This window comes from Macaca mulatta, chromosome 18 (assembly GCF_049350105.2).
Source record: "Macaca mulatta isolate MMU2019108-1 chromosome 18, T2T-MMU8v2.0, whole genome shotgun sequence".
Classification (NCBI taxonomy): domain Eukaryota; kingdom Metazoa; phylum Chordata; class Mammalia; order Primates; family Cercopithecidae; genus Macaca; species Macaca mulatta.
The window spans coordinates 1,816,298-1,834,883 of record NC_133423.1 but is presented as its reverse complement, the minus strand read 5'-3'; the positions used below and the strand labels follow the sequence as shown (position 1 = coordinate 1,834,883).

Sequence of the window (18,586 nt, the reverse complement as noted above, 5' to 3'; positions counted from 1 at the left end):
CAGCTGTCTCTTCTGCCTGAAGTGGAAAATGGACTCCTCACTGCTGATACTGTTCCATCTTTCCTTGGCAGTAGCCCTTTCTTTTCAAAGTAAAAAGTATTTTCAAAAAGTGAATCTGATGCCATTTTATGGCTTAGAACCCTTGAGTCTCATGTGACTCTCCAACTCCCTGTGGCCTGGCCCTGGCTGCCTGCTCCAGCTCCTTCTGTGATTTCTGAAGGGTGGTTGCACTGGTTTTTCCTTTAGTTCCTTGAATAGGCCTCTCCTTCTCCCTCTTAGAGACTGGCGTTTAAAGTAATAGCCACTCTGTCTGGGGGTTCTTGTTCTGTCCTGTACTGTTTGGCCACTTCCTACTCAAAACTTCAGGTTTTATTAAAAGATTATCTTAGAGAGGTCTGCCTCGATTTCTTCAAATGTTACTCCCCACCCCAACCCACACATACATCCCATGGCGCCTGTACCTCCCTGTGGGAAGTGGCATTACTCTGAAGACTACTTCAATTCCTGGACTCTCAGTTTCATGAGCATGGGGTTCTGGTTTCCCCCGGAGTAAGTAGAGTCATTGGCACGTGGTGAGCACTCAGTAAACGGAGGGAGTCAAGGAAGAAGAAAGTTCCAGATCCAGATGAAAGTGCTGAGTCTGGTCTAAGGCCGGGGGGCTGCCCTGTGAGGTGGCACCAGTTTGCGTTTCCGTTGTGCCCACAAATGTCCTTCTGACACCCTTACCCACTCACTCCAGTTAAAAAAAAGTCATTGTTCATTTGTGATCTTTTATAAATTACTTATTTAATACCTTTTGTTTCTGTTTTTACCTTATTAGAAAAAATTTCATTGTTCATTTGTGATCTTTTATAAATTACTTAATACCTTTTGTTTCTATTTTTACCTTATTACATTTTTACCTTATTACAATTTTTCTACTAAAAGGAATTTGCCTTTGTCACATGTAGCAAATATTTTTACCTTGACTTATTTTTTAAAAATCATTTTTCTTGGATGTAATATATAATTTTTATAATTTAAATCTCCTGATCTTTTGTGATTTTTACTTTAATCTTAGAAAGTCTATTCGTTCCCAATATAAATGAGCATTGTGTTTTCATAAAGTGTTTCTGGATTTTCATTTTTTGTAGTTAAGTTTTACTGCATTCATAATTTTACACTTAAGATGTATACTATGTGGAGAAGGGACCTTTCTTTTCTTTTTTTTCCCCACAAATGCTCAGCAGTTGTTTCGAAACCATGTTTAAAGTTAGCAGAGTTCTTCTCCAAACCTTTGAGACTTAACCAGGTTTCTTGTCCAAGGACTCAGAATATGAGCTGCCTCCCCTGAACCTGTGCCTCTCTGCCTGAGCACAGTGTGGGCCTTGTGTGCACCAGGACTGATCTCAAGATGAATTTTATGTTTTATGTTAACACGAAAAGCCCCAGACTCCAAGTCATCCTTCAGATTCTCCATTTTAATCACCATGGGATAGTGTGTATCTTTATTATTACCCTTGGTCTTTTTTCACTGGGTTTCCAGAATTCACGTTCTTTTTTTCCTTCATAACCTGAAGCTTTTGTATCTATGGATTCCTCTCTGAAGGTACCTTCCCGCTCTCAGACTGTGGCTCTATTCTGAGGGCCCACGTCCTAAACAGACCCTTTGGTGGCCCTAGTTTTGGCTCCTGTAGCCTTAGTGCCACTCCACCTGCAGTTAGGCCGCTCTCTCTAGCTCATTCTCTTTCGTGCCTGGACTCCAGTTATTTTTCAACCTCCAGTTTATTGACTTTGCATCCTTTCTACCGTTCCTAGCCCCTTCAATCTTCTATTTGAAGAAGTCCAGTTGGTCAATTTTATTTATGATTGTGCTTTTGTTTTTCTAAGAACTCTTTACCTAACCCACGTTTACAAATGTTTCCACTGTTGCTCCTGTTTTCTTCTAGAAGTTTTTTAGTTTTAGGAATTATACTTATGAATATCCATTTTGAGCCTATTTTTGTCTACTGTGCAGAATATAGGTGGTTTTTTTTGCATGTGGACATTCAGTCGTTGTCAGTAGTTTTTTGAAAAAGTGATCCTTTTTCTACTGCATTGCGTTTGAACTCTTCATGTGAGTTTATCTCTGGACGCTCTTTCTGCTCCACTGATCTGTTTGTCTGTCTGTAAACATCATGCTCTTTTGGTTACTGTTGCTTTCTCATAATTTTTGAAATCAAGCCCTCAACCTTTGTTCTTCATTTTTGGAGTTGTTTTTGTTAGTTGTAGGCCTATGACTTTTATAATCGGCTTGCCAATTTCTACAAAAAAGCTCTCTCCAGTTTTGAATGGGATTTCTTTGGATCTGTAAATCCATTTGGCAGAGAACTGACATTTAAATAATATTTAATCTTTTGACCCATGTGTGAAATGCATCTTTCCTTTTAAAATTTTTTTCTCAGCAGTGTTTTGTTGTTTTTTGCGGGTTAGTTGTCTTTTATCTCTGCTTTGAAGATTTTGTTAATAGTTTTGAGCGATTTGTTTATGATGTGCCTACGTGTAATTTTCTTTATGTTTTTATGCTTGGGATTCATTTAACTTTTTGAATCTGTGGGATGTAAGCTTCATTAAATATGGAAAGTGTTTAGCCTTTATTTCTTCAAATATTTTTTTCTTCACTCTCCAGTGTCAAGGTTTCCAGTTATACCTGTGTTAGACTGTTCGAGGTAGTGACACTCATTGATGTTTTTAAATTTTTCTTTTAAATTCTTTTTTCTGTTTTATTTTGCACAGTTCTATTGCTGTTATTCAGATTCACTATTCTTTCCTTCCAGAATGTCTGTTCTATTGTGTGTTAGTCTGTTCTCATGCTGCTAATAAAGACATACCCAAGACCAAGTAATTTATAAGGAAAGAGGTTTAATTGACTCACAGCTCAGCATGGCTGGGGGAGGCCTTAGGAAACTTAGAACCATAGATGAAGGAGAAGCAAACACGTCCTTCTTCACGTGGTGGCGGCAAGGAGAAGTGCCGTGCAAAGAGGGGAAAAGCCACTTACAAAACCATCAGAACACACTGACTATCATGAGAACAGCATGAGGGTAACCGCCCCATGATTCATTTACCGCCCCCCGGCTCCCTCTGACAACTACAATTCAAGATGAGAGTTGGGTGGAGACACAGCCAAACCATATCATACTGTTAATTTCATTTGTTGTGTTTTTTTATCTCAAGCGTTGTTGTTTTTGTGTCTGGAAGTTTGATTTGGGTCTTTTTTGTATCTTTCATGTCTCTTAACTTTCTGATCATTGGAATACAGTTTTCATAGCTGTTTTCATGTCCGTGTCTGCTAATTTTAACATTTGTGTCCGTTGTGGGTCAGTTTTGATTGAATGGTTTTTCTCCTCCTGTGGGTCATCTCTTCTTGCTTCTTTGCATGCCTATTAATTTTTTATTGGATGTCAGACATTGTGAATTTTACCTTTTTGGGTGGTGGATATCTTTATATTCCTGCACATACTGTTGAGTATTGTTGTGGGATGCTGTTCAGCTACTTGGATAGGCCTTGCTTTGTTACATCATTGGACAGATCTGGGGCATGCTCCATGGGCTTGGTTATTCCCCAGCGTGAGGCCACACGTGGTCTGTGAGTCATGGGCTTCTCCAGTCTGGCTGGAAGGGCACTTTGTGAACATGGGCATTCTCTGTTCCTTTTGGATATCCCCCTGTCACTGCCTTCCTTTCTGGACACTCACTTTTTCTCAGCATCCAGGCATGTTATCTTTCAGGAGCTCTGCTCTGGCCCTTCCTTCAGCCTGCATGCTCTGTCTTAGACACCTGTTCGTGGCCTCCCCACTGTTTCCTGACTCCTGGCTCCAGTGCCTCCTTTTCTAGGAGTCCTCTCCTAACCCTGCCACAGTCACAAATGCCCACCTTTGCCCTCCGCCAGCATCCTGTGCCGTGTGCTCTGCCCTCATCTTTCCATAGCACCTGCTACATTTCAGCATGCCATACACCCTTTAAACGTGTGCCGTTGTCACTAGTGTAGTACATGCGCCTGCAGTAGGAACTGGAATGTAGTAGGTGTTGAGGAAATGGGTTAAGTACTGTCTTCAGATTTTGTGGGGGTTTCCTGTACTTCTTTCTTGAAGTATGTTCTGAGTGCTTTAATACATTTTAGGATTTCATCCATTTGAATTTGCTTTTGTGGAGTGTTTTACAGCCTAGAGTAGTAATGCCATCTACATCATAAGATAAATTGTAACTTTTTGTTAAACTAGAATTTTTACCAGTATTTATTTTATTAGGTAAGAAATTTTAGAATTAGCTAGAAGATAACAGTAATTTTGTTCAACTCGGTTTCATGGAATTATTATTGGGAACATTTATATGAAATATGTGGATGTTGTGGCCTGCAAAGAAACTAATACACTCAAGTGACACAGTTTTACATGAGCAGGCTCAGGCCTGGACCTCAGTGTTTTTGACTTACATTTCAGATCACCTTTGCAAGCGGAATGGAGAGGAATCCTAGTTTGTTCACTCAGCCACTTCATCACAAAATGTTTGTTGTGTACCTGCTTAGGGCTTTGGCACATCCTGTTTACGTCCTTAAACAATATGCCTCAAACTCTACGGAGACACGTGGATGTGAGTAATTTGGCAATGAGACTACCTGCTGTTGCAGTTGAAGGTCTTAGAGATCTAAGTTTTGTTTACTTTGATCAGCTTATTTATTTAGTTTAAATGTGAGGTGGTAAACTATCATCTCAACTAAATTTGTTTATAGAGAAAAGTAAGTTATACTATATTTCACTTTAATGGATGGATATTAAGATTTAATGATTAATTACTAGAAGTATTAGAACCTTCTGTTCATTATTGTTGTTCTTGCATTAAAAAAAAAATCAGTATTGCCTGGGTGTGGTGGCTCATGCCCATATTCATAGCTCTTTGGAAGGCTGATGTGGGTGGATTGCTTGAGCTCAGAAGTTTGAGACCAGTCTGAGAACATGGTGAAGTCTCATCTCTACAAAAAATACAAAAATTAGCCGAGTGTGGTGGTGCGTACCTGTAGGCTGAGGTGGGAGGATCACCTGAGCCAGGGAGGTTGAGGCTGCAGCGAGCCGTGACTGTGCCACTACAAACTGGGTGACAGAAAATAGTAAAAAAAAGTTACTTATCTACCAATCTTATACCTTGTGTGTGTTTGTTTGAATATAAATACATTTTTATCCTTAGTTGCTAGTATTTGTGTTTAGTAGGTCTTACTTTGCTTCGTGCTTTAATCCATTATGACATGGACTCATTTTAACTACTTAGGACTAGAATGGTTGTAAATTCCTTTGATTTTAAAATGGGTTAATCTTTTTATAGTAAATCCACAAACCAGTAATGTGGTCATTTATTATCATTATCAATCTGTTCTGTACATAATCATGTGTGCTAGGCTTTGACACAACTGCAGTGTGTTGGATGGTTTACAGCAGCGTCACTGCAAACACGTGACTCCCTCCTCGTGCTGTGGTGGCATGTCGGCTACTACATCACTGGGACAGTAAGAATTTTTCAGCTCTATTATCATCTTATTTTCCCCACAGTGGCTCTATTTTATTTTTATTTTTTAAATTTTTGTGAGTACATAGTAGGTATATATATTTGTGGGTTACATGAGATATTTTGATGCAGGCATTCAATGGGGAATAATCAATAATCACATCAGGGTAAATGGGGTATCCATCCCCTCAAGCATGTATCCTTTGTGTTACAAACAATCTATTTACACTCTTTCAGTTATTTTAAAATGTGCAAGTATTTTTGACTGTAGTCACCTTGTTGCTCTAGCAAATACTGTCTTACTCATTCTTTCTATTTTTCGGTACCTATTAACCACCCCTGCTTCCCTCAATAGCTCCCACTAACCTTCCCTGCCTATGGTAATCTCTGTCTCCATGAGTTTAATTTAATATGGATAAATTTTGGATATGCATTTGGAAAGAAGAAACTACATGTCGTAAAAGTATATTTCAGTTACACTTTAAACCTATCATAGGATCTGAAATTTAGTGGATATTCAGATACTTAAATATTGATAGCATTTAAAGCACATTATTTACAGGTGTATATAAAGTATTACTGGTGTTTATGTGGGTTATTAAAAGCTTCACAGAGGTTAGATTTGCTGTGTAATTAATTCTGGGAAGGGAGGGATTTTAATCCAAGGGAGCAAGTGCTGGGAGCTTCTGCGAGTCAATAGAGGGCACCTTACAGTGGAGGGACAAGATTCCCGGTGAGGTACAGCAGGGGTCAACAGAGATGGAGGAGCCAGTTGGTAAAGCCTGGCAGTTAACTTAGGGTCTGTTTTGAGGAACTTACAGTTTTTGATACAAATATGATTATCTTTTAAATAATTATCATAGAATGGAATTTTTTTGGGGGATAAACACAGTCCTTAGTTTTTTCAACTCATTCATTTGGAATTAGGGAAATTATGATGTTATATTTTCTTTACACAGGCAGAAATTAATGACTGGTAGTGGGGTTAGTGGGCAGGTTGTATGTTTAAGAAGCATTGGCTTAAGAATAGGTAGTTATGGCTGGGCGTGGTGGCTTACACCTGTAATCACAGGACTTTGGGAAGCCAAGGCGGGTGGATCACTTGAGGTTAGGAGTTCAAGACAAGCCTGGCCAACATAGCGAAACCCTGTCTCTACTGAAAATGCAAAACAAAATTAGCCAACCGTAGTGGGGGGCGCTTGTAATCCCAGCTACTCGGGAGACTGAGGCAGGAGAATCACCTAAACCCAGGAGGCGCAGGTTGCAGTGAGCCGAAATCGCGCCACTGCACTCCAGCCTGGGCAACAAGAGTGAAACTCCGCCTCAAACAGCAACCAAAAAAAAAAAAAAAAAGAATATGTAGTTATTTGATATACATTTGCATCTTTCTCAGAGGAGCCTATAGAACTTGTTCATGGGAGCAAGTGAGATGAATACTTTTCCTCTATGAGGAAAAACCCACTTAATGCTATTATGTTTCTGAAGAATGATGGAAGGGAACATTTATCACTAGAAAGATTTACTGGAAATATTTGATTGAAATAGTTTAGAGAGCGGAAAGTACTGTTGTTACCTTACTTGGTGATACTATTTGGCTGTGTCCCCACCCAAATCTCATCTTCACTTAGAGTTCCCATAATCCCCATGTGTCATGGGAGGGACCCAGTGGGAAGTAATTGAATCATAGGGACGGTTACCGCCATGCTGTTCTTGTGATGGTGGGTGAGTTCTCATGAGATCTGATGGTTTTATAAGGGGCTTTTCTCCCTTTGCTCGGCACTTCTCCTTGCTGTCACCATGTGAAAAAGGACGTGTTTGCTTTCCCTTCACCATTATTGATTGTAAGTTTTCTGAGACCTCCCCAGTTACGCTGACCTGTGAGGCAATTAAACCTCTTTCCTTTATAAATTACCCAGTTTAGGGTCTGTCTTTATTAGCAGTGTGAGAACGGACTAATATACTTGGTAATAGTCACAATTAACTAGTTCATTAAAGAACAAAAAGCTGATACTACATGACTTACTGAATGTGCACTTGATAGTATATTGAATAGGTAATTTTAAGAAAAAAATATGTCATTAGATTTAAATACTAGCATTTACATCGAAATATCTTTGCTGCTGTATTTAGAGCTTCCTTCTCTATCAAGTGCAGCTCTGAGATTATTAAATGTTGAGTGTCCATTTCATAAACACTTTGTGTCGTTGATTGCTCTGTAGGATTATTGAGGCCAGGTGACAGTTGTGTGTTTTGTATGTGCACAGTGACTCTTAAAATTGAGAGATTTTTTTCTGTTGTTACCAGACTCTCTCAAATATGATATTACTATATTACTAGGATCAGTTGTCAGCTCAGTTAACAAAGTGTTGGCCAGAAATCAAATACTTAATGTAAGTGTGGGTTGTTAGAATGTGGCAGCAAAGATAATTCGTGCTGGACCTTCACTGGTGGACAGGTCTGTGAAAGTGGTTCGTTTTCCTCCTGTATCTTCTCTGTCCAGTGCCTTACATGTTCTTTGGCAAAGAGGACAGCAAATCAGTTATTCAGGATGCTAGGACTTGATAACAGTGTGATCATTTGTTCAAAATTTAGATACATGTACTTTGAGCAGATACATAAGGCAGATGGTCATACTATTTTGTTACTGTACTCTGTTTAGCTTTCTGATACTTTGTTCATAGCGTAATATTAACATTTGGAGAACTTTTTATGCTGTATTTTATCATAAACTTTTTTCCTTAAACAGGTAATTGAAGATAATTTCCATAGAAATGAGTCATAATCACTATATGCCTGAAAATTAAAGGCTCTTAAATATATTCTCTCTTTACCATGTTATAGAATAATAAATCTTTCAGAAATGTTAGATCTTAATTACAGTCAAAAAGGATATGTTTTATCTTCAAAATGTTTTAAAATTGTTTACTGTATTATGTGTTATGACTATAGTGTTTCTTTTTCTCTCCTTTTAAAATGTGTTGATTTCAGAGAATGTGAGAAAAATACAAGGAAAGAAGGGTGGATTGGATAGGTAGGGGAGAGTGAAATTAGATGATGAAGTCGGAGCTCTGGGTCCGTGGGGCGTCTCTACTGCCAGATGCTTTGCTATGAAAAGCATAGCAGCAGGGGTGGAGGCCTGAAGCCTGAGTGACCGTGCTCACAGGAATTAAAGTGGACAGTGTTTTGTGAATCTGTTTTCTGGTTGTGTGTAGGCATACACTTAGTGGTTTTAAAGCTATGTTAAGATTTGTTTCACACATAATTCTAAAGAGCACTGCTATTTTATAATATAAATAAAAATAGCTTCAGCCCTTATTGGCTTATATAATTGAGGCATGTAGAAAAAAATACAACATAATGCATATAAAAGTTTTGATATCTCCAAAGCAGATCTTTAGGAACAGTGTGAAACTACTGAAATACAGCTGCTTTAAGAGGTGTTTGGGAAATAAGATCTTTTAATAAGATCTTATTGAAGATCTTTAAATCTTTAAAGTCAGTGTAACAAGTGTGATGTTAGTTTTTGATAGCTGTCAACATAAACCGAATGTAAAAGGAAGGAACATTTTCCCTTGTTAGGACAGTAATTTCAAAAATGTAAAAATTAACACACAAGGCCATTGCTAGTCTTATGAGAGTGAGATGGAGAGAGTGAGGAAGTGAGGGGAGGAGGTTGGAAGACACCCAGGGGGAGAAAGAGAGGCAGATACAGAGAGAAGGGGAGGAAGGGAGAGAATGAATTTGCCTATTTTGTTACCTGAGTATGTCTCAAATTATGTATGCAACATTCATCTATTCTACATCATATTATACATGATATTTTATAGATATTTAAGTATATAGGAAACTTTATCAATGACTGTTCTACATTAGATATTTTGTACATAATAATTTATTCACATAGATAAATCACTTTTAGTAATAAAGCTTTAGATATAACTTTTTCAGTCCTCTCCTGTGTTGGTAAAGCTATTAATAGAGGCTGATTTTATATATAATTTGCTTTATTTCTTTTTTGGTCAGTTATGTGCTAATTAATGCCATTTATGATATTAACTTAAGGATTTTTACATCTCTGTGTTAAGTTTTAATTACGCTCAAATCATTTAGTAATATTTCTGATCATTGTTGACTTGGAACTGAAACAACGACAAAACATGGTAATAGCCCTCTGAGTGTTGTCCCCTTTTAAATTACCATGAAGAAATTCTCCCTCTGTGTTTTTATTGGGAGATAAAAGTTGTGTTTGGAAGTTTACTAAGAGAAGTTAATTATTAGTGACTGTCTGAAAGTATAAGTACAGGGAAATTTCTGAAGTATATTTTTCTGCATCTTATTTCTAAAGTAATTATTTTTTAATTGAAAGTTGAACTTGAGTGTGCTATTGTTTCCTTGAGTTGACTGTACTTCTTCTTTTTTTAAGGTAAAGTGCAAGTTAAGAGTTCAGACATACAAGTTGGAGACCTCATCATAGTGGAAAAGGTTGATGAATTTTTAATATATTTTAGACCTATATATACTGGTTATTAATGTTTAGCCTGATTGCAAGTAACTTCTGAATTTGAAAGAAATTGTTTGAGACATGTATTTTGAATCATAATATCCTTGTGTAAGATTTGTTGTATGTGAAGAAAAATCTAGATTTTTGTATATTCTGTTTTGCTAAAGTGTATTTCAGTGTGTGCAAGCAGTCATATTTTTTTCTGAAATAAGATGGTTAACTGCTTAATGTTGCATTATCAAGATTATTTTATGTTGTCATAGAATTGTATTTGAACCTATTTATAGTACTATGCTTCAGTTTTCAGAACTTCCTCCTACAGAGATAATCATCCCTCAATATCCATGAGAGAGTAGTTCCAGGACCCTGCCAAGGATACCAAAATCCACTGATGCTCAAATTTCTTGTATAAAATTGCATAGTCTATGCATTAATAAATCCTCCGTATACTTTAAATCAGTGGTCCCCAACCTTTTCAGCACCAGGAACCAGTTTTATGGAAGACAATTTTTCCATGGACCAAGGTTCAGTGGGCTTGTTTTTGGGATGAAACTGTTCCACCTCAGATCATCAGGCGTTAGATTCTCATAAGAAGTGTGCAGCCTAGGTCCCTTTCGTGCGCAGTTCACAGTAGGGTTCGTGCTTCCGTGAGAATCTAATGCTGCTTCTGATCTCACAGGAGGTGGAGCTCAGGAGGTAATGCTCCTTTGCCCTCCACTCCCCTCCTGCTGTGCAGTGCCATTCTTAAAAGGCCCGGGGTTAGGGACCTCTGCTTTAAATCATCTCTAGATGATTTATAGTACTTAATACGATTGAAATGCTATCTAAATAGTTATACAGTATTTTTTTATTTTTGTTTTCTTATTTTTTATTTTTATTTTTTTCCTGAATATTTTCTCTCAATGCTTGGTTGAATCCCCATCTGTGGAACCCGTGGATACAGAGGGCCAGCTGTAGTTATATTACACATAATTATTGGATATAATTCATATGGTTAAAAAATTTAAGAGGGAAAAGTGAATAGAAGTAAAAGCATTACAAAAGAAAGTTTTGATCAATGTAGGAAGAAGCTGTAAGAAAAACATTAGGTCTGATGTGGAGATCGTCAGGGCTGCTGGTGGTGTGGAGAGTGACTGAAGGTGCAGGCTTCACGTGGGGGAGCTGGTGGTGTTGAGAGTGACTGAAGGTGCAGGCTGCATGTGGGGGGAGTGCATTCAGAGTGCTCTCATCTGCCTTGTCCCCGAGCACATGAGTGCTGTGCGCAGGACACCTGGGTCTGTGTTAAGGGAGTTCATTCTCAAGTGCTCTCATCTGCCTACTTCCATGACTATGTGAGTAAAAAGAGCTCAGGTCACACACAGGAAGGGAGAAATTGGAAACCCAGGAACAAATATCAGAGGAAACCAACTGAAAATAAATAATAAAATGCAGACGTACATTCTAATGGTCTAAGTACAGCAATCAAGACACAGAATAGATAAAAAACATACCAAAAACCCAAGATGCATCTCTATGTCGTTTACACAAAAGTCTCTTCAAATACAGTGACATAGATAGGATGAAAGTAAAAGGATAGAAAAATATATACAATGTAAAATTAAACAAAAGTAGTAGGAGCTATATTAATGTCCAAGAAAATGTACTTCAGAGTGAAGAAAATTACTACGTACAAAAAGAGATATTATATAACAATAATAGGATTAATCCATCAGGAAGATACAATGATCCTAAAGTGGTACTCACCAAACACCATATCCATAAAATTCGTGAATCAACAACTGTCAGAGCTGAAAAAAGTAGACAAGTCCAGTTACAAGTGGATACTTCAGCACCACCCTTCAGGCGTTGGATAGAAGTAGTGGACAGACGCTCTGCAGGGATGTGGAAGATTTGCATAGGACCAACCAGCAGGAGTTGTCTAGCATGCGTAGACCACTGTACCTGTCAGTAGGAGAGAACACATTTATTTCAAGTGTCTATAGAACATTCACCAAGATAAGACATATTCTGTACCATAAACCTCAACAAAATGAAAAGAATTGAAATCACACAGAGTGTGTTCTCTCACTATAATAGAATTCTTAAAAATCAGTAACAAAGGCAACAGGAAAACTCTAAAACGTGGAAAGTAAACAGCACCCTTTGAATTAATTTATAGGATAGATAGTAAGTCTCAAGGAAACAATACATATAGCTGAATAAAAATGAAAATTCTGCATTCTGGAATAAGTGGAATGCATGTAAGGGCAGTGCTGGGATTAACTGTAGCATGAAACTCCTATGTGGAAACAAGCAGAGGTCTTGGGTCAGTAGTCTAAATCCCTACTGCAAGAAACTAGGAGAAGACAGCAAAGTTAAACCAAGGCAAGCAGAAGGAAGGCAATAATAAAGATACAAGTAGAAGTCAGTAAAATGGAAACTAGGAAGACAAGATAGAAAATCAATGAATACAAAAGCTGGTTCTTCTAAATAAGTTAATAAAATTGATAAACCTCTAGCAAGCAAGACTGATCAAAATAAAAAGAGTAATGTCACAAATCACCAGTATCAGTAATGAAATAGAGGCTTTCACTATAGATCCCGCAGCCATTAAAAAGACAGTTACGAAATACTACAAACACCTTGATGCTCATAAATAGAAGAAATGGACAAATTCTTCTGAAACCATAAAGTATAAGAATTCAGTCAAAATGAAATAGACAGTATGAATAGTCCTGTAACCGCTAAAGAAGCTGAATTAGTAATTTAAAGCTCTAGGAAGGAAATAACCTAGGTCCAGGAGAATTCCTTAAAACCATTAAAGAAGACTTAGCATCAACTTCACACAGTTGTTTTCAGAAAATAATTGAGAATGCTACACTACCCAACTCATTTTATGAGGTCAGGAATGTCTTTATCTCAACACCAGAAAAAAAACAGTACAATAAAAGAAAACTACAGCCCAATTGATATCAGCAATATATAAAGAAGAGTAATACATCCCAGTACAGGTTGTTCCAGGTATGTAAATGTGGTTCAGCATTCTAAAGCAATGTAATTTACCCTATCAACAGAATAAGGAAAAATCATGCAATCAGTTGTTGCAGGAACATCATTTGACTTAACCCAACACTCATTCATGATAAAAACTTTGAGCAGGTTGGATTAGAGGGGGAATAACCATATCTTGTTTAAAAAGAATCTACAAAAAAAACCTGTAGTCAACATCATACTTACTGGTGTAGGACTGAATGCCACCTCTCTGAGACTGGGGACAAGACAAGGATGTTTGCCGTTACTACTCTTATTCAATGGCACTTCTAGTCTGTAAGGCAAGAAAATAAAAGAGAGATTAGACAAGAAATAAAAATGTCTCAATTTGCAGATGATATAACTATGTATACATGTACATAGATACATATACATATATGTTGAAAATCCCAACGGATCTGTAGAAAATCTGGGACTAGTGATTTCAACACGGTGTCAGGTTATAAGATCGATGCACAAATATGAACCTCATTTTTATATAATAGCAATGAACATGTGGGCACAGAAATTTAAAATGCAGTACTCTTACAGTCATTCTATGAAGATGAAATCTATGCTGAAATTTACAATGTGTTGATAAAAGTAATTTAAGGAAACATAAGTAAATAGACCCGTCTGTTTTCGATTGTAACATTCTGCATTTCAGTTTTCCCAAAATTGTTCTGTATGCTTAATACCATTCCTATAAAAATCTCAGCAGGGTTTTTTTTTTTTCTTCTTATTTTTAAAGACATAGATAATCTTATTCTAAAACTAATTTGGAAAGGCACAGGTTGTAGAATAGCTAAACCAACTTTGACAAGGCAAATAAAGTGGGAGGAATCATCATTCTTGATGTTAAGGCGTATTACATGGTTACATTAGTCAACATAGTGTGGAAGAAGGATAGAAACAAAAGTTAACAAAACATTATAGGGAAACCAGAATTAGACAAAGGTGTGAAAATGATTAAGTGGAGAAAAGATAGCCTTCTCAAATGGGACTGGGCATCCAGAGGCTAAAAAAAAAGGTCATGGACTCAATGTAAAATGTGAAACTGCAAAACTTTTAGAAAAAAAAAATATTTAGAATCTGGGGATTGGAAAATATTTCTTAGAATTGACACCACAAGGACAATGTGTAAAAGGAAAACTTGATAAATTGCATATCATTAAAATTAAAACTGTGTGCCTTGTGAAAAACCATGTGAATACAATGAAAATCTACAGATGGAGAAAATATTTGTAAACCATATATTTGACAAAGATTCTATCTAGAATATATAAAAACTCCTAAAACTTAACAGTAAAAAAAAAAAAAAATTGAAATTAGAAAATGAGCAAAAGATTTCAAGAGACATTTTGACAAAGATTTACAGATAGAAAATAAACACATGGGCCAGGCACGGTGGCTCACACCTGTAATCCCAGCACTTCGGGGAGGCCGAAGGGGGTGGATCACGAGGTCAAGAGATTGAGACCATCTTCGCCAACATGGTGAAACCCTATCTCTACTGAAAGTACAAAAAAATAGTTGGATGTGGTGGTGGGCATCTATGGTCCCAGCTGCTTGGGAGGCTGAGGCAGGAGAATCGCTAGAATCCGAGAGGTGGAGGTTGCAGTGAACCGAGATAGCGCCACTGCACTCCAGCCTGGTGACAGAGTGAGACTCTATGTCAAAAAAAAATAAAAAATAAAAATAAACACATGAACAGGAATTCAACATCATTAGTCATCAGGAAATGCAAATTAAAACACAATGAAGTATCAGTATGCATCTATCAGAACAGCTAAAAGGAAAAAATGGTGACAGTACCAAATGTTGGAAACAATGTGAAGAATCGGATCACTTATATATTGCTTGTGAAAATACAAACAATACAGTTATTCTGGAAAATCACTGGATAGTTTCTTTAAAAAAACTGTGTAGCCATCATACTACCCAACAGTTGCACTCCTGGATCTTTATCAGAGAAATGTTAAATTATGTTGATACAAAAAACCTGTGCAGGAATGTCTATATCTACATTATTCACAGTAGTTCAATTCCGGAAAGTCCATATATCCCAGGTGGGTGACTAGTCAGAGAAGCAGCTGTGCGTTCACGCTGTGGCATGCAGTGTTAGGAGAACACAGGGCTCCTTGCTCTTGTGGTGCCCCTAGTCTTGAGGGGAAGGAAAAAGAAACAAAAGTGTCCAATAATTGTTTGAAATTATCTGGTTTGTTTATGAGTGCTTCATAGAAGATAAGACAGAATAAGGACATAAAGAGTCTGAATATGAAATTTAAAAAAAAATACTTTTAAGGGCTGGGCATGATGACTCATAACTGTAATCCCAGCACTTCAGGAGGCCAAGGTGAGAGGATCACATAATGCTAGGAATTTGAGACCAGCCTGGACAACATAGACCAAAGTTTAAAGAATTAGCCAGGCACACTGGCACGTATCTGCTTCCTAGCTACTTGGGAGACTTAGTTGGGCCTGGGAATTCAAGGCTGCAGTGAGCCATGATCATTGTTGAAACATATTAGAGAGACCAAAGTAAATGTAAAGACATTTCATGCCCATGGTTAGAAGTATATGTTGTTCAAAAGGTGGTGTTCCCTAAATTGATCTATAGATTCAGTGTTAATCCCTCTCAAAATCCCAGTTGATGTCTTTGCAGAAATTGACAAGGTGATTCTGAAATTCATATGGACATTGAAGGGACCCAGAATGGCCAAAACGATTTTGAAAAAGATGGACAAACTTTGAATATTTGTACTTCACTGTTTCAAAACTTAATACAGATTTACAGTAATCAGCATTTACAGGAGCTAGCATTACATTGAGAATCCAGAAATAAACTCTGAAATTTATGGTTAATTGATTTTTGGCAAGAGTGCCTAGAAAATTTACCAAGGTGGGAGTGTGTTTGGACAGGGGCTTTTTTGGCCCCATGTTCTTTAGGAGATACATCCATGTTGTTGTGTGTAGCTGTTACCCACCCATTTTGGGGTTGTATAGTATGGTTCTTATCTGTTTTCCTGTTGATGGGTTTTCAGGTTACATGTAAGTTTTGCCTATCATGAAGGATACTTTTGTGTCATATTTGACTGTATTTCTTGGTGCACACATCCACACACTGCTGTTGCAGGTGTGCCTAGGAGTGGAGCTGCTGTGTTTTGGGTTATGCAGTTCTGCTGTGGTAGACCCTACACATGGTTTTGCAAAGTGGTGTACCAAATTTTGCTCCAATCAGCAGTGCCTTGGCATGTTTGCCAGCATGTGCATTTTCAGCCTTTTAAAGTTAGCGTTTCTGATATGTATGTAGAAGTGTTTTTGTTTTTGTTTTTTTAAATTAAGTTCTGGGGTACATGTGCAGAACGTGCAGGTTTGTTACATAGGTATAAACGTGTCATGGTGGTTTGCCGCACCCATCAACCCGTCGTCTACATTAGGTATTTCTCCTGATGCTATCCCTCTCCTAGACCCAGAGTGAGCAGGCAACCTACAGAATAGGAGAAAATTTTTGCAATCTATGCATCTTACAGAGGGCCAATATCCAAAATCTACGAAGAATTTAAACAAATTTACAAGAAAAAAAAACCCATCAAAAAGTGGGCAAAGGATATGAACAGACACTTCTCAAAAGAAGACATTTATGCAGCCAACAAACATGAAAAAAAAATCATCATCACTGGTCATTAGAGAAAAGCAAATCAAAATCACAATTGAGATACCATCTCATGCCAGTTAGAATAGCAATCATTAAAAAGTCAGGAAACAACAGATGTTGGAGAGGATGTGGAGAAATAGGAACACTTTTACACTGTTGGTGTGGGAGTGTAAATCAGTAGAAGTGGTTTTAATGCATATTTCTATGAAGTCTAATAAGATTCAGTACTTTTTCATATGATTTTGTGTGTGTCTGTCATGTAACAAGCCTGCTAAAATCCCTCGGAATTTCTCTTCTGAGTTATTCTTTCTTTTCTTATCAGTTTGTGGACTTTTGTGTGTTCTGGTTTGGAGTCTTTCGTTAGTTATATATGCGTTGCAGATATCTTCCTCTTCTTTCCTGGCAGGCTGTATTGAACAGAAATTCTTAAATTTAATGAAGTCTGCTATTAATCTTTTCATTTAAGGTTAGTTTTTTAGACAATTTTTGTTGATGGTCTTTATAAGCATCCTTACCTCTCAAAAAGTCATGAAAATATTCTTGTCATGTTTGGTGAATGACGACAATTCAGTGGGGAAAGAACTATTTTTTTTTTTCTTTTAGGCATTTTATTGTTTTGGCTTTCAGATTTAGAACTGTAATTCTAGGTAGATTTTTGTGTTTACATTGAAGTCGAGGTCAGGTATCATCTCTCATCATCCCCTGATGATACTGGGTTTTCTCAGCGCTATTGATTGGAAACACAATTATTTCCTCACTGATGGGCAGTTTCATCTTTCTCATAGTGTCCCTATATGTGTGGACCTATTTTTGGACATACGGTTTTGTATTGGTATAATCGTCTATCTTGGTGTAATCCCATCTTTTCTTAACTACTCTAGTTTAGTTTAATTAGGTTGTACAGTTAATCCTCACATTTAATTTCTCTCAATAATATTTTATAGTTTTTTGTGTAGAGGTCTTACATATCTTTTATTGGTTTCATTCTAATATTAGTTTTTTTCCTAGTGTTAGAAAGAAATAGCTGTATCCAATAACATAGCTTTGTTCAGCTTTAACATGTTACGTGTTGACTGACAATCCATTTATTTACCAATTATTATACATTTATTTACCATGGGTAGGTAAGTCTTTACTTAGGTCTCAAAAATCATACATAATTCATGAGATTATGTGAAGTATTCTTAGTACAATTATATATTTTTTCTTTAGACCGATATAGCTTTCCCAGTTGATAGAACTATTAGTGATAATGATTAAATGTATGAATAGTGACTTGTAAAAGTTTGTATATGCCATAAAATATCTTTGAGTTTTTCTGTGTCATGAAAGAATATCTCAAATCTGTGGGGTTTTGCTTGTTGGCTTGTTCAGTCATAGATTCATTCTTTCACATCTATGAAGTGTTTTGTGTATGATGTGCTCTGTTTTGCGGGCATTGGAGGACCACAGTCCTCACTTTCCAGGGCCATTTAATCTAATGGGGAGGACATAATTTTTTATAAGGCGATACCTGCTGTGTTACATGTACAGACTAACAGAGGCCACAGAAATGGCAATATTTAACGTTTTTTTCAGACATAAAGCTTTTTTTTTTTTTTTGAGACGGGGTCTTGCTCTGCTGCCCAGGCTGAAGTGCAGTGGCATGAACATGCCTCACTGCAGCCTTGACCTTCCTGGTGCTCAAGCCATCCTCAACCCTCAGCCTCCCTAGTAGCTGAGACCACAGGCATGCCACCACACCGGCTACTTTTTCAACTTTTTGTAGAGGTGGAGTTTTGCCATGTTGCCCTAGCTGGTCTCAAACTCCTGGGCTCCCATGTTGGCCTTCCGAAGTGCTGGGATTACAGGCGTGAGCCACCATGCCTGGCTGACATGAAGCCTTTTTTTTTAGACGGAGT

General features: G+C 37.4%; 1 protein-coding gene across 29 annotated transcripts in view; it reads left to right on the top strand.

The window, feature by feature from the left end:
• ATP9B (ATPase phospholipid transporting 9B (putative)) overlaps positions 1-18,586 on the top strand; it is a 295,624-nt gene that overhangs the window by 58,207 nt on the left and 218,831 nt on the right. For 14 of the 29 annotated variants that reach the window (XR_013408181.1, XM_077974839.1, XM_077974854.1 and 11 more), the window contains one exon: positions 9,941-9,999. The exons of the other annotated variants lie outside the window; for them this stretch is intronic. Coding sequence is in view for 9 of the 14 variants with exons in the window: in XM_077974839.1 (XP_077830965.1) it covers positions 9,941-9,999 (59 nt within the window). In the remaining 5 variants the exon portion in view is untranslated. The remainder of the gene's footprint in view (positions 1-9,940; positions 10,000-18,586) is intronic. 29 annotated transcript variants of the gene reach the window in all.